The following is a 24,756-nucleotide window of genomic DNA, read 5'->3' as shown; positions in this document are numbered from 1 at the left end:
GAAAAGCATAGTTGCCATGCATCGTGATGTTTACAGCATCTTAGGGCCATCTCTAGGTTCCCAGTGCCAACAGGATCAAAGCTTAAAATGGGGTAATTCTTGTATCAGTTATAACTGATATTGGGTATGTGTCAGATTACATGCAAGTTTCGGTACCAAAAACAGTCTTATAATGCATTAAAACATGTTAAGCATTCCTAAATACTCACCTCTCTCGAATATGGGCTTAATTTGTATCACTGGGCACTGAAATTGATATGTTTTGGTTTTGGATGTACTTCAGACCTTGAACAGGATGTTCTACTTCTAAATTCTGGTTGAGGTAAGAATGCCACCTTGGTTTCTTATGGCACTTGTGGTTTTGGGTGAGAACTGCAGAGAAGGCCTTTATTTGCGTCTCCTCCGTTTTGGTGATGATTCGGTCCCAAGTGCTTTGCTGGGCTTCTTTTCAGTGCTGCCCCAAACACAGCCTATATTGACCATGCTTTAGAAGTCTGCTCACATGCCTATATTAACTATGCTTTAGAAGTCTCTCCAGCCATGATTTAGCGGAGCATCTAAAAGCTCTACCCTTAGATATTGACTTACCAACCATTGATTGGTTTCTCAGGTTACATAAATGTGTGCTGATGTTGGCTCACCAATCACCATTGATATAGATTTGTCAAGTTAGATCCAAACTAGGTTCTGATTCTTTGGAGGGGGCTCTTTGATTAAGATCACAAGACTGACAACTCGCAATGGTTGATTGACCTGGATCTGAACATTTTGTCAGAATGCCGATGTCCATGCCATGGCTGAAATATTCTTCCTGAGTTTTTAACCAGAGCCTAAATCTTTAGACCAAGCGCTACTGATATAAACCTGAGTCTTCTTCCGAGTTTTTGACCAGAACCTAATTTTAAGGCCAAGTTGGACTGATTTAAAAATCCAAGCTTAAAGCCTTGAATTACTTCATTATTTGAAAATAAAATCATTACACACTCGTATTCCTCCACTTTTATAGTTTTAAAGTATGTTTGATAAGAAAAGAAGTTGCTCTTTTTTACTTGTTTTATTTTTGTTTCTTTTGGTGGGAACTCATGTGAGTATTTTGAGGCTGTTTTGGATGGATTCTTCTTGAGGTTTGTTATGACTTCAGCTTGATGCAATCCCTCATACACTGTTCTAATTAACTGCAACTTAACAACTACCAGCAACATCCACACAGCCTGAAGAATCGGAAATGTTGGAGCCATATCCCCACAATATACACCGCAGTGTGATGTATCAACGAGGTCCATTCATGTACTGGGCCATTGCATGGATGGTTATGTTTCAAAACTTTCTAGATACTCGTCCGTCTGATCTGTGGACTCCAAAGTGATGGTAGAAAACTAGAATAGCTGCCAGTCAAATACTCAATTGGGTAAGTTGAAGAAAAATGATGTACAGGATCTTCCAATAGTTTCCATTTCTGAAACATAAGAAATCCACTTAAAGAGTCGTGTGAAATGGATGGGATTGATACATTACCCTGCGACACATACTCTGAAGAGATGGATCTACGGATCTAGTGTATTCTGGTTCTTCTGGCTTGGCTTCACCGGATCTGTCACCCTGTGAAACGAACTATCATTCTACCCAAGAGAAAGCATATAGACCAAAACACTCCCAACCCCATACAAGACCTCATCACAACCAAATTGAGAAAGCTTGTGCTCTATTCCCATGTATAAGAACTATGCCCTCTCCATCTTATCTTTTTCTGATTAGTGTTTTCATTTTCTCCTTGGTAATTGAAATGTCTTCTTCAGGAAGCTGTTGGCCACAGAATCATTCCTGTGACACAACACTCTCAGGATTGTGTTAGGGTCGGCCTGGTTCCATCTTCCTGTAGTCGGTGGCATTGGCACCTTCCGCTTTGACCCTTCCCCTATTCCAAGCCCACTCATCTCGCATGCTATGATACTGAAGTCTTCAACTAGCTGCTCTGAACCTAGGCCCATTAATTCGACCACCCCCTCAGCCACCTCTGCTTCCTTCTCCACCACCTCTTCTGCCATGGATCCTTCCCCGCAAGTGCAAAATGCAAGCTTCAGGCTCCTGAAATCTTCTGCTACTATCTCGTAGTCAGACCTTGTGAAGGTGCGGGACCTCCCTCCTGCGAGCAACACAGTCAAGAAGGCCTCAAAAGAAGCCTTCATCACCTCTATCACTGCAAGGGGCCGAGCCTGATTGGTGAGGATTGTGGTTAGGAGCGTGAGGTTCTGCTTGAGGAGGTGCAGTGTGGGCTGGATGCGGGTGTTGGTTATGCTTCCTGTGTAGAGGTTCTCATAGAAGACAGTGTGCAGGTCATGGAAGATGAGGCGGAAGGCCGCGACCTTGGAGACGTGTTGGGTGGCGGACTGGATGGAGGACTGGATGAGGTCGAAGGAGGGGGTGGTACTGAGGCTGCAGCGGCTGATCGGAAAACGGGCAGTGAGAGGGGAGGGAGTTGAGCTGGGAGAGAGGGACTTGTAAAGGGAGTCGACTTCGGAGAAGAGGTAGTGGAGGGTGTTGAGACGGATGTAGAGACGTTGTGTCCCGCGGCTCATCAGTGGTCGAGGTTGGTGGTTGCTGCTTAAGCCATTCTTATTGGAATCGCTTGAGCTGGCCGTGCCCACCCACCATTGGCTTGCCTTCCTCCATAGCTGGACGATCTTGGAATCTTGGTTGCATCTGGTTAAAGGGGGAAGTGCAGGGATGTAGCTTTGCTTTGATGCTAACACAGGAAGCAGATAGGAAGGACAAACCGTTATAACTATCTGAAAGGCAAGAAAAAGAATCTAACGGATGATTTATGCACCCATTATATTAAAACAGTATCAATCATTATTTTAAATGGGGTTTTCTGTGTCATGTCGACCCGGTTCAGGCCCGTATTGCCCATGGAAGCAGACAAACCATGGTCTAATTGAAGGAGATGCTCACTTATGTGTAGGAATTTGGTGAATTGCCATCATTAACCGTGAGATGGGGCCCACATGATTGCATGATCAAATTATCTTAACCATCCATATGGTGGGCCTACCACAGATGGATCGTAGTCTGAAAGTTGCGCCATCTGAGATAGAGGTGTACACACAGCTCGACTAGGCTTGGCCACTAGCTGACCCCAGCTAGAACTCGGCTTGGCTTGGCCACTAGCTGACCTCAGCTTGAACTTGGCTGGGCTCAGTCCTAGTGCCTGATTGGCCAGCTCGGCTCAGTTCGGTCAGCAGCTTGGGCCAGTTCGAGCTGGGTTCGAGCCAAGATCGAGCCGAGTTCGCCGGTGTAGCATTTCCACAAACACATGGGACTGTACCTTCAAAATCTCACTGTATGTAAAATGGTAGCAGCGGTTTTACTGGTATTTCATCAAACACCTTGTAGGCAATATCAAAATCAAGAAAAAACGTATTTGTTTCATATACATACCTTTCTTGCCACCAGTTGACACTTCGTTGGGTCATTTCGTCAAACACTTGGTGAGCAACATCAATATCAAAGTAAACGACTCACTGAACTGGTTCGATCTGCGTCCAGCCGAGCTTGAACTCGGTTCGAAATTTTTTCAAGCTCAAAAAATCAGTTCGACTCGGCTCAAACTCATTTTCGAACTGAGTCGAATCGAGCTTTTTCGAGTCTGAGTCGAGCTAGCTAACCGAGCTAAATCGGTTCGTGTACAGCCCTAATCTGAGCCAGTGGGACATACGCAGTCCATGACCTTTCCCCAATGAGTGAGGGACTTTTGACTAGCTATGTTTCTGATGGTCAATTCAAATTGCGCCAATTGGGATGGTTTGGATCAACTGCCACATACTTTTGGACATTGGGCCATCCCAGCAGTTCCCGCCAGATGTGATTGTCCAATCAAGTAGTCGTGTGGGCCCCACCAAATGAGTAAAACACGACTCTAAATAGCTATACAGATCTGGCCATGAGAGAGACAGTGGACCACAATCCACTACGGGCTGTGGGACTGACCAACCAAAACTTCGCAGAGTGACGATTGGGCTCGACGGTTTGATACCACACAGTCACACCAAAGCCACCCCTGACTTGGGTGAGTCAAATGGCGGGCCAATCAGAGTCAGGTCAAGTTGCCGGGTCTTTTTAGCTATGGTTGTGGGACCCCACCAAGCCTGTCTCATGGGTGACCAGACTTCTAACATATTTGTGCATGTGATGTGAATTTCTACACTGTTCCATCGTTTGGAAATTACCACATGATGCAGAAAAGGAAATGTAGTCTCTCAGGAGGGTTTGTAAGCCATCTGCAATGTCTTTAATCAATCTGCGAGATGGTCCTTGTACCGGCATTTCAAAGAAGCTGTCCGCAATTCCATTAGCCATCTTCATTATCTCCACCGCCGACTCTGCATATGGCTCTTTTCTGGACATGGGGTTCCACGTCTGAAACACCACACATTTACAATCACTCATCGGTTCGTTAGTACACAAGCTGATCGTTTTTTATTCGATTTTCAATGATCTTGATTGCCCCAAGTGGGGACCATCACCTTGTTAGGTTGGTAGGCTCCACGACCCACATGGCATAAATAGCCAAATGATCTGGGCTGTCCATTATCAGTAGGCCCTACGGACCCAACTGCTACTAGTGCCAAATACCAAGTGAGCTTACCTCAGTTTCTTTAGCAATGTGAAGACACTCCTCCCCTATCTTCAATCTCTGGTTTATCCCCGCCCTCATGAGGCCCATAATAACAGAATCGACTTCGTACAGCACCATCTCTCTAACGATGGTCTTTCCTCCGTCCTCACAATCCACAGAGTCTTCCACCACCATCTGAACCAAGACCTTCTCTAGCTTCCCGGCCATCTGCAGTACCTGGATCACCTCGTAACTGGCGGTGGAGACCTCACCAAGGTAATGCTTTAACACGGCCCCATAGCACTCATGGAGGGTCACGGCGGCAACCCCGGCTGCGACGGGGTGCCACCTCCTAAGGATAGGGCTGAAATTCTCCTTCTCTCTCAAGGCCAACTCCTCTGTTTCTTTCGCCAATGCGAGGAGAGCTTTGCTGGTGTCTTCACCCACTTGGACGGCCCTGCTGTTTGCATTCCCACCTTCCAAGATCTGTTGATCATTGGCAGACGATGGTGATGACTGGCGCCCATAATGCCAAAGAGGAAGTGTATGAGACTCAATCCGCATGGAAATTTTCATTTTGTACAAATGGGTGAATTCTAGACCATTGATCTGATGCCCACACTCTTTGGATTGATCATGGCCCGAGAATCTCCTGGAAGGTATTAGCAATCCAATCTCTGTTTCTTTTTTTTTTTTTTCCCTATCTTAATTGTTTATTTCCAGGTTGCCAATAGAAGATGCATGATGCTACTGCCAAGAAGACTTAGGAAGCATGATCCATTCACTGTGGGGCCCATCATGTCGATGATCTGGATCTTCGAATTGAGGTGTGACCAACAAAGACAATAGTAATATAACACATTACACATACCTTGGCAAATGCTTTCCTCAATGATGACCTTATGTAGTAATCAACTCGATTCCGTGTGGAATCCGGAACTGCATGATCTGGAATCTGTGAAGCGACTCTCTGCGCTGCCCCATTGCTTGAAACACTTTCGTCTAAGATCTTTGTGGCCGAAAGTGCTAAAGGGAGGATGTTCTCCACCAACTTGGCAGCATTCTTCTGAAAGCTCCCATGGTAATCGAGCAATCTCTTTTCAGCCCACCCTTGCATTGAAGCCAATGCTGATGAGAGGATCCTACCATACAGGATATCCTTATCGGCCCGCTTGGCATCGTTCGCAACCTCCGCCAGAATTGTAAGAGAAGCAAACAAGAGGTCATGTTCCACTAGGCCTGTTGCAACAAACTGGTGGAAGAGTACCCATGAAAAACATACATTGTGTATCAACCTAGTAATGCCCAAGGTGGACCATGTCTTCTTCATGAGCTCTACAAGATCGTCGATCTCATCAATGACCATGGTCGCATCCTTGATATCAAAGACCGACTGGAGGATTGCGATGTAGAGGTGGAGGTTGATTGGGTAACCATCTGCCCAGTGACACGTTTCCGGGACGGTGCCATTGGGGCCCCGCCAAGCTAGTGTCATTACACAATTGCACAACGTTTTCATGGTTTCTGAATTCTTGCTAGTGTCAATGATCTTCGATTTGCTTGATTGGATGATCTGATGGAGACGGACTGCGGAAGCGTTCGATGGGTCCAGGGGGATCAAAGGGTGCAGGAGGATGCCTGCTTCCATGATTTTTAGCTGGCGCCGTTGCCAGTGGGAGTACTCATGGGTGCCTTCAAATTCAGATGGTTTTAAATGGCGGAGGAGCTCTAGTGGGAGGATGATTGTCTCTGCACGCCGGCTCATCTGCTCGGAAGAAAGATTGCAGAAAACAGTGTATAAGAGCTTGCAGTATAAAGCAATGCTGCAGCTATTTTATCAGGTAAGTAACAGGATGTTGGTGTGTGCAGGGAATGGTTCTTTGTAACATTGAAACTCTTTTAAGCGTACAGACCACCTCCACCATCCAATAGGGTGCATTTTGCACATTCCTTGGGACCGTGCAATCACCCAACAGCTGTATTTTGGCCTAAAAAATGCAGATCAATGATCTTAACCATCCAATGGGCTGCACTAACCGTCTATGGAAAGGTCCAGTGCTGGATGGTTATAATCCTTTGATTGAGTGCTTTCTGGGTTATGGCCTGTTGGAGAAGTGGGCCATTGGGGGAATCGCTTGGGTGAAAAAAAAAAACACACCCTTTGATTATTCAACATTTTAAGTAGACTATCTCAAATGCTCAAATGGTCTAAAATTTCCGATCTAAGAGTGTCTGTCTTTTGTCCATTCCTAGCAATGGTGAAGACCATCACATATACTTACGGTTTGGATCGTTGTAAGATGGCCCGTATCTAAATGCTGCAATCCAACGTAATCCTACAGCAGTACCGGAATGGAATTAATCCCAACTGATTAATGTCTGCTAATTAATCAAAATAATGTGATGTAGGGAGGCAGATTGCGGAAATCAGTCCAGGCAGGGGCTCTGTGGGGCCCACAGGTGATTATGGGTTTTATGCACGACGTTCATCCATTTTTCCATATCATTTTAGGTATGAGCCCAAGAATGAGGCAGCCTGGATATAAATCGGTCCAGGCAGGGGCTCTGTGGAGCCCACCGTGATATATGTACGGTACATCCAATTTTCCAGATCGTTTTAGGCTATGAGAAGAAGGGAAATCACAAATGTCAGCTTGATCCAAAACTTCGAAGTTTTAATTTTTATTTTTTATGGTGGGTGTTCAATCCCCACTGTGTGGTCCACTTGAGCCTTAGATTTTCCTCATTTTTTGGGCTCATACCCTAAAATGATATGGAAAAATGGATAAATGGTGATGGTGGACCCCACAGAGCCCCTGCCTATCCAAGCGAGGCCAAGACTCAATCCGCTTCGTATTAAATGAGTGGTGCAGCAGCTCCTCCACCGTTCAAGTAGTATTCGTGAATTTCAATCTGGGCCGTCCCGGTCATGGGCCCCATTGTGGCTGGTGACAGGTCCTAAGAATCCATCGACTAGGCTGTTGTAAAGATAGTGATCAACACCATAGAAAATTTAGCTGAGGGAGTCGGGCGGTTAGTATTATTTCGAACTGCTTGATTTGCAGCCAACGGTCCACAATTTGGACGGCTCACTTGGGGAGCGGATTAGGTGAGACCCCATATCCACCGAGGTGGGTAGGACCCCTGACTATGGGCCCACTGTGATGTATGTGACTACATTCACGCCGTCCATCCGTATTGATAGTGCATGATCCAAAAAATGTAGCAGATCCAAATCTCAAGTGGACCATAATACAGGAAATAGTGGTAATCAACCATTAAAAACTTCTCGTGGGCCACAAAAGTTTTGGATCAAGCTGATATTTGTGTGGTCTCTTCGTTCAGATCTTTGTTACCTTATCAACAGAGTAGATGTAAATTCAAGTGGCCCCTATAAAGTTAGTAATGGTGGGGATTCAATAACTAATGTTCCCTGTGGTATGGTCCACGTAAGATTTGGATCTGCTTCATTTTTGGGATCATGCCCTAAAATAAGCTTTCAAAACGGTTGGACGATGTGGATTTAAGGCACATACATCACAGTGGGCCCCACCAACCTCGTTGGATCCGGGGTCTCACATAATCATTGCTACATCACGTGAGGCCTTTTTGTATCATTTTTCATTCGAGTCCGGATCCTCTGTTATCAGGTCAACAGAGAATTCCTGATATCCTAATTCTCATTGGTCCACGTCACCACTCACTAAAAAAAAAAAATAAAATAAAAACAGCTTCGGACGCCAAACCATTAGGGTAACAGGAATTCCCTGTTGACCTGATAACAGACGATCCCGACTCCATTCATTACTGGCCGGCACAGGCCCCAGTTAAAACAACGGAAACTGCTAAAATCCGCCGGTGTCCTTATCCCCTTGTGATAAGCGCCCAAGCATTTCTGTCGGGTGCGTCTTTGTTCGGGGGCAGTCTCTGGCTCGATGCCGGGCAATCTAAGCCGTTAAATCCAACCTCCCCGTTTCATCAATAGATTCTCAGCTGAAAGCGGGACCCACATTCTTTCCTCGGTGAATAGCATAAATCCAACATACGCTGACCCCGTCCCCGACATATGGCGCGGGCTTATAAGTCCAAATACATGGCAGGATCTAACGTGCACCGCCTCCTTTCTCGCACCGAAACGGTTATGCAAAAGCTTTGATACTCTGATAGAGCGTGATGGTTCATACGCATGCACTCATAAACTGTAAGCATGCTGTTGTACTTGTAACTCATTAAGCCGTCCAAATAGTGGGATCACTATAGTTAGGTAACGAATCAACACTTTTACTGGACCACTCTCCTAAAAGGACGATTGATAGACATCTAATGGACGGTTAAATGCATATAAATCAACGGTCTGATTCGTCAAATAGATGTCTACTAATTGGAAGTTAGGATTCAGATTTTAAGCTTCTGACTTATCTACTGCGGGTCCCACACTTTGGACGGTTGAATTTGAGTTGAACAAATTCGAATTACTAATCCAAAGTATTCTATTTCTACATGTGAGTCCATCAGCTACCACCCGTACAGCCAGGCACACAGCTCCACCCAGTGCACGTTAGCATGGCGCACACGTGTAGAACATAGCGCGGGCCGATGCAGAAGAAACGGCCAAAAAAGAAGATTTTACGTGGTCTGCCAATTCCGTACGCGTGTGGGAGACGCAGGCGCACGTACGTGTGTGTGAGATCTTAGCTTTCCATTTCATCTCCACCTCAGGTGCGACACAGCATCTCGAAAACAAATGAATGGCAAGAGAAAAAAGTTCTCAACCGTCAGTTTAGTTTGTACACTGTGGCCCACCTGATGGAAAGCTCAAAATTCACACACGCGTTTCATATAAGCACGTGTGGAATTAGGAAGGTTTCATGAAGAACCTTGTACCTGTCCAACGATCATCCTCATGAGCGTCTTCCTAAGCCGGCTCTCGCTCTGCTCCGACATCCTCATCTGCCGCCTCATCAATTCCGACGGCGTCATTGCCCGTTTCGCCCTCGGCGAGACAGCTGTCGCGACCCCATTGGTCGAGCTCGGACACGTCAACGACCGCCTCGGCGACCCTCGCTTCGTCGTCTTCAGCCCCATGGCCATCTTCATCCTGCTACCGTTCCTTCCAGCGCCCTCCCCGCTATCCTGCGCCGGATAGTAAGAGAGCGCGCCCCTCCCGCCAAACCCGGGCGACGATCGGCAAGCCGCGAAGAACACCTCGTACGCGGTCTCCCTAAGATCTTCGCGGTCGAGAAATTCCACCTTCCCGAAGGGCCATTCGATGCCCGGGTCGGCGGGGATGGGATCCGCCTGCCACGTGGACGACGAGGATGTCGTCGAGGCGAGGGACTCGCGGCGGGAGTTGTGGCCCATCTCGGATCCTCAGCGGTGGGAGGGACGGTCGTCAGATGGCGGTGGCCATGGGTGGGGCTCGCGGCATTCTGTAATTTTCGAGAGAGAGAAAGAGAGAGCGAGAGAGGTGGTTTTGGTCGTTTGGTTTGTTTCTGACAGCGGAGCCTGTCGACGAAAACGAAGAAGGGGTGCGGGTACAGCTAACTCATGAAACAAACCGACCTGGTTGTATGATACTCGGGCCGCGTATGATGCTTGATAGACAAGCAATCGGAAATTCAAATAAACCGACTATATTTTGCATCCAACGATCTCCAACTAACAATCCAAATATCAGATTGGTTGAACACTCCTAACCTCTGATTCGTGGACACTTGTTTGTGGAAATAGGACCGTTAGATAATTTTCACTTTTAACCGTCCAGTAAATGTCCACCAATCAGATATTTAGATTATCAAATAATCTTAATGTTTGGTTCATGCGAAATCTTCACTGGGTAACATAATTTGAACAGTTTAATTTGATGAATTTCGTGCCACGTATGCAATTTCTATGTGCCTGCGTATCATCTATCACACTCTGCCAGAGTATCTAAGTTTTTCTCGATGAGAAAATCGTACATCCACCTTCGTCTCGGGCCATGATAGTTTTGTTTTTGATAAAATCGAAGCCATCCTTATCGGTGACCCCACCATCAGGAAGGGACATCCAAAATCATTCCGATCCAAACGCAATCCGCATCTGGTTATGCAAGGACGCCATTTCGTCCCGTAATGTGTGTGTCATCCACACCGTCTATTTTCACCAGATCATGTTATAAAGTGATCCAAAAAATCAGGGCCCACCGTGATGTTTCTATGCCATTCAAATATCAGCTTGATCCATAACTTAGGTGGGCCCAAGGAGGTTTTAATGGGAAACGGATTGGCTACTCCCCCTGCCACCAGCCAATGGCTGATGGTCGGTGCTCTGTGGGCCCACCATGATGTATGTATTTCATCCATGCCGTCCATCTATCTTTCTAGATCATTTTATGCCATGAGACAAAAACTGAGGTATATTCCATCTCAAGTCGACCACATTACAGAAAACAGTATTGAATGAACTTCTACCATTAAAAATTTTTTGGGGACCATAAAAGTTTTGGATCAAGCTGATCATTGATTTTTCCCTTCATCTGGGTCTGTATGACCTAATCAACAGATTAGATGTCAAATAAACAGTACAGTGGGCCTTAGGAGGCTTTTAATGATGGATATCCAATCACTATTGTTTTCCTGTGGTGTGATCATTTTTGGTTTTAAGCCCTAAAATGATCTTTAAAAATGGATGAAGCACATACATCATCGTGGGGCCCACAGCGCACCAACCATCAGCCACGGGGCTGGTGGCAGGGGGAGTAGCCAATCCGTTCCCGTTTTAATGGTCCCCATATCCACTTTTCCATACGTCGTGGGCCACTTGTGTTTTGGATCGGCATGATTTTGGGACTCACGTCCTAACAAGAGAGTCAGACGTCCTACACATCACGGTGGGCCCGCAGAGCTTTTTGTTGCGAGCGTAGTGTCCGTTAGACAATCACTCGCAGAGGCCGGCACTTATCTGTGGTGGATCAGGATTAGGAAAGGTTTTCGTTCGTCCAATTACCAACACGTGGAAGGTAGGGGAAGTAGATCTCGCCCATCAAACTAGTGGATCCTATTTGTAGATGGGCGCTTGGCTTAAATCAGACCAAATGGTTGATCCTATCCAACTGTTTCTTCTGTTGAAACTATTTCAGTGGTGCTCGTCCATTTCAAGGACACCGCTCATATGGATAGGATTGTTGGTGTGATCCTTGTACCCTATTTCTATTCCTTCCTTTCAGAGCCAATAAGACAGGGACAAGTGTAAATTTACAGGAGTTGTGTGATACATATTAGATATTACATGTATTAATTTTATGCAAGTTGCATTTGAGACATGCGAAGATACCCGAACATGATTTTGTCATGATATAGCTTGTGTCCATCGAGCAATGCTATGTCATCCGTAAAATAAGAATCATTAAGCGGAACATGGTCGAGTTGGTAAGGAGGCTTAGAGTGATTATCTGTATAGGTGACAAACTAAGAAAAAAATGCTTTAAAAGGTCAGCAATGCACGAACCATCATAGGAGCTGTGGGGATGTGAAAAACATCCATACAGTCAATTTAATGTAATAAATAGCAAGGAAATTTAATAGAGAAGGCCTCTCATACCAACTAAACCAAATCAAATCTATCCTTTATTTACGTTGTGCTTCTTAGCATTATCTGTTGTTTACATTCCTTAGTGTAATCTATAACAATAATCAAATAGTTGTTAATCTTAGTTATAATTCGGGTCTACGCTTACATGCTGGGCTCAATTCAAGTATTAAGCAAGTTCTCTCTTTAAAAAGGTGCTATGGAGTTGCTCTTTGTGACTGACTGTAAGAATTTTTATTTTGTTTCAAGTATATTAAAGAAGTCCTTTCATACAGAAGGTATAGCTATAACTAATTTTCGGAAGTTGAACCCCACCCTCTGGAAATCGCGTGATCATCTTAATCAACGTTGTGCAAGTGGCAGAATAGGCGACTGATCTCATTCAATCTCGGTCACATATGGTCGATTTCGACATATCTGCCTATCTTGGCGCTTGCGGTTATAGTTTTTCGATTTGAACTGAGCCACACATTCAATTTTGGTACACTCGCACAAATCACATGATCGAAGTTAAAATAAAAAAATGAACAACATATTTTTGGTATCTCGGTGGGACCCTTTCTCTAATTTATTTACCGGTGTGACATTGTGAACTTACTAGTCAGAAATATAAATAGAAGAAGCAATCAAATTACAGGGGCTAAACCCTTAACACCAGCTACATCACCTCCGATCGAGGACGTGCCCATTCAAATGAACCTGAAATTATTAAATTTAAACACTAATATGATGCTCAGTCCCATTAACTAGGAAGGGGCATCGACCTCTTGGACCGTTTCTCTTAAAGAGATAATGGTTGGACTTTGGGATGTGCAACTGAGTATCTAGCATATTCATGAATGCGGGAGAGATTAGGCAGAGTTGGTACACGCTCAAGCCGAGCAATTTTATATTTAAACTGAGAATTTTAATGGATGAATGACTAACTAGACTGAGGCTATACATCGGTTGATGACCATCATTATTGAAAGAGCACCTATGGCAACGCAACATAATGCTGAAGTAAGTTCTATCGGTAACATTGTTTAGCCACCATTGATACCTCCCCTACAACAGAGAACACTTCCTGTTTCAATTTAAGATGGTGGAATACTCCATTATCCATCGAGTTCAGGCGACCAGAGAGGAATGTCAGGAATTTTATCCCTGAATTTTAGAATTAGGGCATATCGGGAGGACAACCTGTCACGCCACAAAATTCAAGTAAAGAGTGTGCACCCTTAGACTTGAGTTTCGAGTCATAATGTCACGCCCCAAACTCGGGAACCGGGCTCACAAAATTCCCGATCGCCGAATCTGGCACCGACAGCCTCCGTAGAACCCCATTCTCGGCTCCCAGCGCCCATTCGCCAGGTTCCGATCCTGGGATGCTACAAGGAGGATTTTTAACATCCGTTTGATTCGTAATAAGCATAACCAAAGGCATAACCCACAAACAACAACCAAAAACTCCATCACATTTCCACTATAATCAAAAACTTCACAGGTACAATGAGCATAAGGGAAATACAATGAAGATAGACCAAAACTCCAAAAGAAGATCAGCCACGCGTCCAAGCCTCAACGCTGCTGCGATCCAACGTCACCTGCACGCAACGGTCGTGCATAAGCTTATAGAAAGCTTAGAGGGTGGTGAAAGTGTATGCCCAAGGTGATAATGTAGTCATACAGTATCAGAGTAATGCGGGACATGCTGATGAATGCTAAGAATCCCATTAGCCGTACCAAGGCCATGCGGTGCAAAGAATGATGTCGGCCATACCAAGGCCATGCAATGCAAAATGCAAGTCAAGCATACAAATCCTCATCTAAGTCCACATGTCAATACGGCTCAAATCTGGAATATCACCGGGGTCTAGTACACTCCAAGCCAGATTGCCGCCCCATCGCGCGCAATAAGGTGAGTGGAAAAGACCTCACTATCCGCCTGCCAATATCGGGCTCGGCTCGTCAATAGCGGACCCATTCCTCGAGCTGGTCAGACTCAGCCTAGCATTGCCCCCTACTCTCGGGCGGGTAAGGCCGCACCCTCTTCCAACCGACCACGACACAGTGGAAAGCGCAATCGTCTGGTAATCGGCACTCAGCGCTCATGCACCCACTCGGTCTAGACGTTGGAGCAACCTCCTGGTACCATAAGGGTTTAGGGACTTTCACCTAGGGATATCTATCGCACCCCATGTAGAACAGTATTTCCGGTATCCAATCCTGCCAACCACGATACGTCTATGGAGGCTACGGCCCTGATGTCGATAGGGCGTATAGTAACCATATCACACAATGCGAATGCATGAATCACACTATCCAGTCATACAGCAATCCTGCGCGTATCATGCGCTCATGTAGGGCAACACCCCCTGTACGGGAGCCCCTTAAACAATCTGCCCAAAGGCATATGCTATGATCAGTCATTCCTCATATCAAGCATACGTATGATGCATATGATCATGAATCATGGAATTAAACATGCTATATAGGATGGATGATGTACATAACAAAGGTGGGCCTAGACGGCCTACACATAACACGCACGAGCCTAACAATGGGCCCTAGGAAAAGTCATAATGCGGACATTTAACCACACTACACTTACAATGTGGACGTCAAACCAACATTGCTCCCAAGGCACGACTGCCACAAATATCATTTCATAAGTTATTTTGGGATCACACATTGCAATGGACCTTAGGTACATCCATTGGGCCCTTAAATACATCAAATTAGCCAAGTCATATGGGCTTTATATTCATTAAGTGGGCCACACCAATGGGCCTTATGTACATTGCAATGGGTTATAACCCGGGGGCTTCAGAACCGATCAAATAGGCCTAAGCTTATGGGCCTTACACGTGTCAAATGGGCCTCGACAGTTGGGCTCCATATGTACATCAAATGGGTCTACTCACCTGGGCCTTATATGTATCAAATGGGCCTCACCAATTGGGCCCCATGTGCACATCAAATGGGCCTCAACTCATTGGCCCCATTACATCAAATGGGCCTCGACCCATGGGCCTTTTATATACATCAAAGTGGGCCTCAACCATGGGTCACAAGTACTGAGGTGGGCCTCAATCACGGGCCTCAACATTAGTAAAAAAAAATAAAAATATATACATATAATATAGTATATAATATGTATATAGTATATAATATATATACATAATATATGTATATAATATTATATGAACTATAATATTATATATATATATATATATCTATATATATACACACACACACACATCACAGTGGGCCCACACACTCATCACAGTGGGCCCATACACATCAGAGTGGCTCCACGTCCACCGTCCAGGCGGACGGTGGGAATGAAACACATACGTCAATGTGGGCTCCATGTGGGGCCCACCATAGTGTTTATATCCCATCCGGACCGTTGATAAGGTCCAGCAGACCTAGATGAAGGGTGAAAATAATTTTCACCCTGATCCAAAACTTCTGTGGGCCCAAAAAGGAGTTTCAACGGTATAATCCAATTCACACTGTTTCCTTTGATGTGGGCCGCCCGAATCTTGGATCAGTCTGATTTTTGGGGTGGGCCCACGTCAGGTAGTGGCCCACCCGATGAACGGGTTAGATGACATATAAACATCAAGGTGGGGCCCTCGGCTGCAGCCGTGGGTGGCTGCTCGGTCACCGTCCGCCCGGACGCTGGCGCAGGCAGCGCCTGCTGCGCTTCTGACGCGGCAGCAGCAGCAGCTGCTGCTGTTTTGTTTTTTTTTTTTTTTTGATATTCGTTTTTTTCATAGATTTTGCAGGTGGGGTCCACCTCTTGCAGATCTGCTCCGTCCATTGACTCCCCATGCCTCGCGACAGACAAAACAAGCCCAATATTGGGCCTGCTTCAGCGTATAAAAGGGTTAGGAAAGGTTTCAATGGTGCAAACCTCCATTTGTCACAGTATGGCCCGCCTGAAGATCTGATGGATCCCACCTTCTGGCTCAACGCCTAAAATCGTCTTGGGAAAGGAATGAACGGCACGGATTTAATATATACATCAAGGTGGGGCCTACGTGAGTGGACCACTCCAAGGCTTTTTAAAAAAGGATATTTATGTTTTCCATTTAAACGTCCAGCGTCCAGGGACGCTGGACTGTCTTTGCAATTTGAGGTGGGCCTGTTCAGGTGGGCCACCACTGATGAACGGCGTGGGTATTATACTTATAAGGTGGGCCCCACTCAAATAAAATGCTTACTACATGGTGGGGTCCATTCAAGTAGCCATACAACCTTACCATCATACAACAAAATAAAAATAAAAATAAAATAAAATAAAAATAAAATAAAAAGGGAGAGGGATAGAGAGTGAGACCGTGTGATGGAGGGACCCCGGCACTATGGGCCCTCCCTTGCACTAAATCATACATCAAGTGGATCCCATTACATGTGGGGTCCATGGAATTGAAATCCAACGGTGGAGATCCTTTCTCCACTAAAACAAATGGTCTAGATGACCTTAAATATGCAAGAAAGTAAACATCATGATGGGGTCCATGGAGAATGGCCCCATCATGGAATGATCATGATGATCCAAGTGGGCCACTGGCCACATCATAGGGTCCAAAGCGAGATCCAAACCATTGATCGGTTGGCCTCACTTGGCCCATCTTAAAAACATCAAAAACTATCCTATCCAAACACCCACCGCTAGATCTTCTTGCTCCCTTGGCTTCCTTGGCTCCTTGTACTACCCTTTGATGGAGGAAGATGGGAAATGGATGGTTGAGATGAGAGATGAAGGGGTGGGAAAGGTGGACCTCACATATGAAGTTTTCTCACCATGGGGGACTCATGGTGCTCTCTCTTGGATTTGGATTTCTTTTTTTGAAAAAAAGAATAAGAGAGATAGTTGTAAAGGGAGGGAGAGAGAGAGAAAGAGATGGGTGATGGAGTGATGGGGGATGGTTTGGGTTGAAAATAGTGAAAAGGTGTATGGTTGTTGTTGAAATTTGGAAAAGAGGAGTGGTGAGGTGGAAAGAATGGTGGACTTTTGTAAAAGGTGGTGATGGGTTGTTGTACTTGAGGTATGGGATGCTTTAATGGTTGATTGATGGGACTAATTGTAGAGATTCCCTCGAAATCCGCAACGCGCGGTGTTTCTTCGGAATAAACGCTGATCGGCATCTTCTTACCTGGGTATCGGTTCGGTGCGCAAGTCACGGCGTTGGAACCGCGGCGACGACGCGGTCGCTATGATATAACCTCCGGACCAAGCCGACGTCGGTGCGCGAGACCTGGCTTAGGATCATGCGCAAATACCGAATACGGTGCGAAGGTTGCCGGAATTTGACCGGAAGGACCGCGGAAGCTAACGGAACAGTACGGATTAGGACACGGGTCTTACACATAACTCGTACACAAAGTGTACCAACTTCATTCCATTATACAATTATTCAGAGGCAAAAGTAATATTCATTTTTACATTCCAATTAGGCTCATTCACACAAAATGATTTAAGCACCAACATTCGTCCATTCTCAACATCCATAAACATTCAATTAGTGTAAATTAGGCATTATTCATCAGTTAATACAACTTAGCAATGGGTACTTGCTACAAACCTATAACAATTCAACTAAATAAAACTAATCAAATGCTTAAAATCTTATAATTAATATCATCATTCATCATATATGAATCATACTATCATAACAAGTAAAATTCTAATTAATTAAATAATTAAGAATGGTGTAAATACGGTCAATTCCTCTTCTGATAGATACAGCCACGTCTCATATGTGTTGTGCACCAGTTCAGTCACAACTTCTTATTCCTGCGCCAACTCATCAGCTAATTGCTCATTTATACAATTTTTTTCATAAATAAAAATGTAATCTGGTCAGGCTTAGTGAGAAAACCCAGCATGGTTCATGCTTATTGAAATTAAGATATAATAGAAATAGAGTATGCACAATGATATGGATGCAAATGGTGTATGAATGCATCAGATTGGATGATCGTCCATGTGCTTAGGTTAGAGATCGTCAACCCGTATCCACCTGTTGATTAGACTTCCACCTTTTGTAGGCTTGAGCATAGCCTGCATCTGGTAACACTCTCCAAGCTCAACATTTCTTTCTGAGAGGGCCCCTAGGATCGACTATGCATTATGCAAATGCAATGAATGATGGATGATATATGAATGTATAGTTTTCATAATTGCCATAGATACTTGTATTGATAAGTGAATTCAATCTACAATTATTATAATTCATACAATTTGACACCGATTAGCATGTGATTTACCGTTGTATACGACCACCGTAGTTAAAAATAACAACATTGTAACAAAATACTCAATCAGTACATCAATCAATCAGACCATCACAAACAATTTATTTTAATTCCAATGAATCATGAGTCATGTTGGGTTACTCACTTGAGTTTAATAGTGTGGAATCCACAAGTTAATCAGGTAGTTTGAATTAAAAAAATTCTGTCAATTATATCCACAATATTGTTATTCATCTAGTTATATTACACAGTGAGGCCCACCTTTGATTAACATCCTAGGTAGTCAAACCCTAAATGATTAAGTAATTGAAAATTTCATATATAATATGTTCATTAAATTCAATGATTAAAATTTAGATTTTCTTTTTCTTTTAAGATTCTGAAATAGAATGACAATGATTGATCGGGGTGGCCCACCGAATGATTGAATCATTCATATTCTTGAGGTCTTGGCATATTTTACATCTACACATTTGATAAATGGTGTGGATCTAATCATACATACCCCGATGGCCCATCTCGACTTTTTACGCTAAGTGATAGCAACACTTGCGTATAAATATGAACTTTCCTTATTAAATACTTATACATCTGACTAGTGTGGCCCATCCGATGATTGGATTAATCTGAAAGCTAGGGCCCTTGTTTATTTTGGCCTTAGGGATCATATGATCCGTACAGATTTAATCTGATTTGACCAAATGCACACCAATCAATCTCTGCGACAAAAAACATCGCATGAAATTTTAGATTTCTATCGTCTTTACATCGTATCTACACATAGATTGATGCAATGAACATGTTGCTGATCCACACCGTTCATTGCATAGATCGAGTCAAATTGCATTAAATGCCTAAAAATTAATGAAAGAATGGATAATAAACTTACTAGATCTAAGCTCTCCAAAATCTTCTCTGTCTCCCTTTATTAGTTATCGCAGGGTGCCTTTTTGCTAATATATAAGTTAGAGTAGAACTTTTCTTATGACATACTTCTTAAAAAGAAAGGCTTATTTAAGGGATTGAGAGATACAGGGAAGGTTAGATGTATATATATGAGAGAATGATTAGGGATAGAGATAAGATAGGGAATAAGATAGAGATGAGATTATGATAAGATACAAATAAGATAGAGATAAGATAGAGTAGAGATGAGATAAAAAATTCTTTATTGTTATTATTTTATTTTTCATGGGCGTTACACATCCTTTCCAGCATTTGCCCAGTAACCCATTGTTCCATGAGGAACAAAACCGGGTAGGTCCTGATTTACCACCGATGGTTGAATCTCAACGAATGAATCATGACTAGATCGCGCAAACGGTCTAAGAGGTGGCAGACAAAGTCCTTGGCTACAATACTATCTCGGTTTACCAAAAGCCATATCCTGAATGGATTGGCCGACAACACCCATTGTAGAGAAATTATCGACCGTATTTTTTCATATTCTCGAGTGATCATGGTCAATCAACCATCGAATATGTAGGTTGATTCACTATGCAGTGCGGTGAACTGGCTAACAATGACTATCGTAAGTTATAATTATTCAGTCATTCGTTGATGATAATGGTCTTCATGTGGTACTCCAACTTAGTGCCAAATTCAATTCATACCTGACAGGAGATGGATGAAAAATTCCATGCTCAATTCTTTTGTAAGGACATGGAATGACCATGACCGATCTCGCACGCTTCCGGCAGTTGACAAGGGAATCTTGTGAGAATTACATTACCAAGTTTAAGAGAGTGAAAGCCGGTATAAGGTCTCACAACGGATGCCAAATTTGTGCAACTTGCACAAGACGGCTTAGAATACACACTACGAAAGAAATTTATTGGAATAGAGTTGGATTTGTATGATCTAAATAGGAAAGTTTGCAAGTATGAAAAACTTCATCAGGAAGGAGTAAGATAAAAGAACTCGACAATCAAGACATATTATTAGGACCCTAATTATGAAGTCATGATTACCGAGGTAGTAGCAAAAAAACCACTCATATGCTCAACGCTAGTTAAAGCGAAAACAACTACGTTGGCCACTGAAAAGGCTCAGAAGATATATACTTTTGATATCACCCGAGCTGATGAAATATTTTAAATGCTATTGGCCAGAAAGTTTATTAAAGTTTCCAGTAATCACAAAATACCCACGGCTGATGAATTGAAAAAAGGTTGAATATTGCAAGTGGCATGGGATGCGTTCTCATTCAACTAATAAGTATTGCGCTGTGTTTAGGAACATTGTACATGATAATATTGATAGCATATTGTTGAAATTCCCTGAGAAGGTGAACATGCAATGTTGATCAATATTGATCCGTTCCCGCCTAATCTGGACGTCAGCATGGTTGCGATAAATCTATGGAAATTGGATCGCCCGCGACAAATAATTGATTTTGGTCCTGGTAGTTGCCATAGCATGTCATGACGACCCAAGAAATATCAATCCTATGGAACGACCAGAGATTTTATAAAGTGACCGAGAGCAGTATATCATAACGGTTGAGACTCACAACCGTGCGACCAATGTGCCAGAATGGTCCAAGACTTAAAAGCTCCACTTTGGCCAAAGAGCCAGGTTAGATATGCAACTCTAAAGAGGATTGACAAGGAGGATCTCCGTCAATTGTGGAAGGCATTTTCATCTTATGACCACCAACCTCAATAGAGAACTCTGGGACAAAGAATGGTTAAGCCTCTACCAACTCGAGAGAAAGTCTGGAAAAGGGTCAGGCATCCTAAATTCTCTGCCCTCCCTAAAGCAATGACTTGAACCTAAAAGCATTGTTGGCAGTAATGTCAATCAGTAAGAAGAAAAAAAATGGCAGAGACTAAGAATGCCTCTCGAATACGAGCCATGCGATCATGTCCATTCTAGAGAATTCCTCAACCAGGGGAACATTGACTGTTAACATGGTTGAAGTGATTTTAAAACCCGTTGTGCACGATCAGGATATGGAAGATGTTAACTAGCTTAACAATACATCATGATTTGGGCAACATTGACAATCGTGACGATTTGTCTAATTTCTTGGCGATGAGTGGTTCTCAGGCGATGGTCTACTTATTGAAGAACTAATTGCAACAATTGAAGAATTAGAAGTGTCGTTATCCATTTCCAAGTAGGTAGGGCAACTCCAATGATTGATAAGAACGCCAAATGTTCTGGTGCAAGCTTTGATGAATAACACAACTTAGTAACACTTGATGGGGGATGTTTGGGTTCAGAGGTTATTTTTGGATCATTGCCACCTGTGATGTTTGATTGCAACATGGTACTTACTCTCCCATACGGTTTTTAAGCCAAGCCATCTCATCCTAGTAAAATGCCAGGTGAAGTGGAGGAACTTAGTCCTCTAGTAGTGATACAACACGCTTCTTTTCCCCCTTAAAGATGTAATTGAAGGAGCACCAAGAGTGAGTGAAAAACCACAAGTAAATATTGTTATCGTGGAGTAAGGGGCATCGTCTAAAAGAGTAGTCATAGAAATGCCCACTCATGGCATGACTCAACATCTTGAACCGCTGTACATATCCGCTCACCTTGAGGGCTCCCTTATTACCAGAATTTTGGTCGACAATGGGGCTATGTTAATCTTCTCCCAGTGAGAATGATGTCAAAATTAAAAAAAATCGCAGCTGATTTGATTCCATCTGAAGTCACTGTCAGTAACTTTACTGGGGATGTCACAAATACATATGGTGTAATATCGTTCAATTTGACCGTAGGAACTAAAAGAGTATTAGCTCCTTTCTTCATGGTCGACACTTTTTTTTAGTTACAATGCTCTGCTCGGAAGAGATTGGATCCACTCTTTTGCGTATATTCCATTATCCCAGCATTAATTTATAATATTTTAGAATTATGATAAAGTCAAATTGGTATTGACCGATAACAATCTATTTTTGACTACATCAAACGGAAATGAGGCCTACCACTACGGGGATGAAGTAGGACCAATTCACTTAACTAGAAGGAACAACCATGGATGTTTGACTGAGATATTTGTCAAGAAGAATCCAGACAATATTGTGCGAGATATTACTACTGTAATTCACCCAGTCGATTACCCACTGAGGAACATTGTACATTCTTAACTGATTCCGTACTACACCATCGAAGAAATCCCGTGACTAGTATAGTGGCAGATGAGGAGTGAATGACCAATTTCAAAGCTATAATAAAAAGGCTCAAAGAAAGCTTAAAAGATGTTGACAATGATTGTTTTGTAAACTTGGCTGATACGATTGTTTCGGCTGATGAAGCAGATGGATATGAGATAGACATGGACTTAAAGGAAGCCTATGATAAGTTGTGAGATTATTAGGCTATGAGATAGGCTCCTTTCTTCATGGTCGATGTAATAATCTTACAACTTATCATAGGCTAAGGATTAGGATCCCTTGGTTAAGGTGAACTTAGAAACCGAGCAGGATTCTTGACCAACCTTTATTAGTGGATTGCTGGAGCCACAAAATAAAGCTGAACTCACTGGTTTGCAGAGAGTTTGCCATTTGCTTTATGTGGGACTATCATGAGAGACCATGACTAGATTAAAGCCTAATTGAGCATAAGTTACTAATAAAAGAAGGGTATCAATTGTACAAGCAACCACTTAGGCGAATGACAACAGAGGTTACTAAGAAAATAAAGGAAGAGATCAAATAGTTACTAAAGGCAGTTTCATCAGGTCTATTAAGTACAACGAATGGATATCGAATGTGGTTCTAGTGATAAAAAAGAATGATAAGTTGTGAGTATGAATTGATTTTAGAAATTTAAATCTTGCCACACTCAAGGACGAGTATCCAATGCCCGTGACCGATCGGTTGATCGACCGAGCAGCCATAAACAAGATAGCTTCCTTCATAGACGACCATTCTGGGTATAACCGGATTTACATTGTGCTCAATGATGTGCTGAAAATAACGTTTAGGAGCCTTGGGCTTTTGAGAACCTATTGTTGGATAGTTATACTGTTTGGGCTCAAGAATGCATGAGTTACATACCAAAGAGCAATGAATGCCATATTCCATGATATGATTGACCAATTCATGGAGGTTTACGTCGATGATGTGGTAGTTAAGTTGGCCAATATAAGAGACCATTTTGCTCACTTACATAAGTCGTTTGAGCGAATGAGGCTCCACAAACTAAAAATGAGCCCCCTCAAATGTTCCTTTGGGGTGTTGGCCAATTATTATTATTATTATTATTATTATTCTTTTGGGATTCCTTGTACATCAGCGATGGATCGAGGTAGACCAAAATAAGGTTCGAGCAATCATAAATGCTCACCCACCAAGGAATAAACAAGAATTGCAACGTTTCCTCGGCCATGTCCATTTGATGTGAATGTTCATCTCTAATTGTTAAGAAAAACTAATGTGTTTCCTCCGTTAATAAAACTGAAGAAGGGAGTTGAGTTCAAGTGGGAGGTAGAACATCAGTTGACTTTCGAAAGGATTAAAGAGTATCTGATGAAGCCACCATTATTAATGCCACTAGTCAAAGGTCGACCATTTAAGTTGTATGTCGCGGCATCGGCAGAGTCAATTGGAGCACTACTAGTCCAATATAATGAAGATTGGAAAGAACGAGCAGTCTATTATTTAAGTCAGATGCTCCTCGATACTGAGAGATGATACTCTGCGATAGAGAAGTTATGATACTCTTTATACTTTGCATCCACCAAACTAAGGCATTATTTGTTGGCCGAAAGAGTTAATGTAATAACATTGAGTGATTTAGTAAAATATACGTTGAATCAGCTAATTTTGAGTGGTCAAATTGGTAAATGGGTTTTGGCTTTGTTGGAGTTTGATTTTAAGTATTTACCCTAAAAGGTAGTAAAGGGTTAGGCTATAGCTAATTTCTCGGCCGACTATCCATCTGATTTGGAAGGCTAACTTTTCTCAGAAGTTTTAAACTTGTATTATACATGTTTAATACCTTGAAAGTTGATCTTTGATGGCTTGAAGACCCATAAAGCTTTGGGAGCTGGGATTATCTTAATTGCACCAAACAGAAGCATGCAAGAATTCATGCTTTAATCAGAATTCGAATATACTAATAATTAGGCCTAGTATAAGGCTATGATAATTGGTTTAGACTTGCTAATGGAACTAGGCATGTGAAGTATGACAGTGGTGGGTTGTTCACAATTGGTGATAAATCAGATGGCGGGATTATTCTACTGTGTCAGCGTACTATACCTTAGCATCCCAGATGCTAGACAATTTTAATGAAGTAGAATTAATACACATAACACAAGATCATAACATGAACGCTAATGAAATGGCATAGATGGCTGCAGGGAT

At 43.1% G+C, this 24,756-nt stretch overlaps 1 protein-coding gene and 1 long non-coding RNA gene across 3 annotated transcripts; one reads left to right on the top strand and one right to left on the bottom strand.

Moving 5' to 3' along the window:
- Positions 1 to 1,413: 1,413 nt before the first annotated feature.
- Positions 1,414 to 10,185, bottom strand: LOC131245800 (protein unc-13 homolog). 2 transcript variants are annotated; one of them, XM_058245506.1, is made up of 5 exons: positions 9,500 to 10,185; positions 5,487 to 6,380; positions 4,646 to 5,101; positions 4,227 to 4,416; positions 1,414 to 2,743 (listed from the first exon to the last, which is right to left on the bottom strand). In XM_058245506.1, exons 1-5 carry the CDS (start codon positions 9,974 to 9,976, stop codon positions 1,761 to 1,763), a joined length of 3,000 nt encoding a protein of 999 aa, XP_058101489.1. In that variant the 5' UTR covers positions 9,977 to 10,185; the 3' UTR covers positions 1,414 to 1,760. The 2 variants fall into 2 exon arrangements, with proteins under 2 accessions (XP_058101489.1, XP_058101488.1); XM_058245505.1 differs by having other exon boundaries at positions 4,646 to 5,131; positions 9,500 to 10,183.
- Positions 5,127 to 6,525, top strand: LOC131245803 (uncharacterized). The gene is made up of 2 exons (XR_009170993.1): positions 5,127 to 5,274; positions 5,339 to 6,525. It is a non-coding gene; the product is annotated as an uncharacterized LOC131245803 (long non-coding RNA).
- Positions 10,186 to 24,756: the final 14,571 nt, after the last annotated feature.

This window comes from Magnolia sinica, chromosome 5 (genome assembly GCF_029962835.1).
Source record: "Magnolia sinica isolate HGM2019 chromosome 5, MsV1, whole genome shotgun sequence".
In the NCBI taxonomy this organism is placed as follows: Eukaryota; Viridiplantae; Streptophyta; class Magnoliopsida; order Magnoliales; family Magnoliaceae; genus Magnolia; species Magnolia sinica.
The sequence above is the reverse complement of the archived record's forward strand: the minus strand, read 5'-3'. Positions and strand labels throughout refer to the sequence as shown.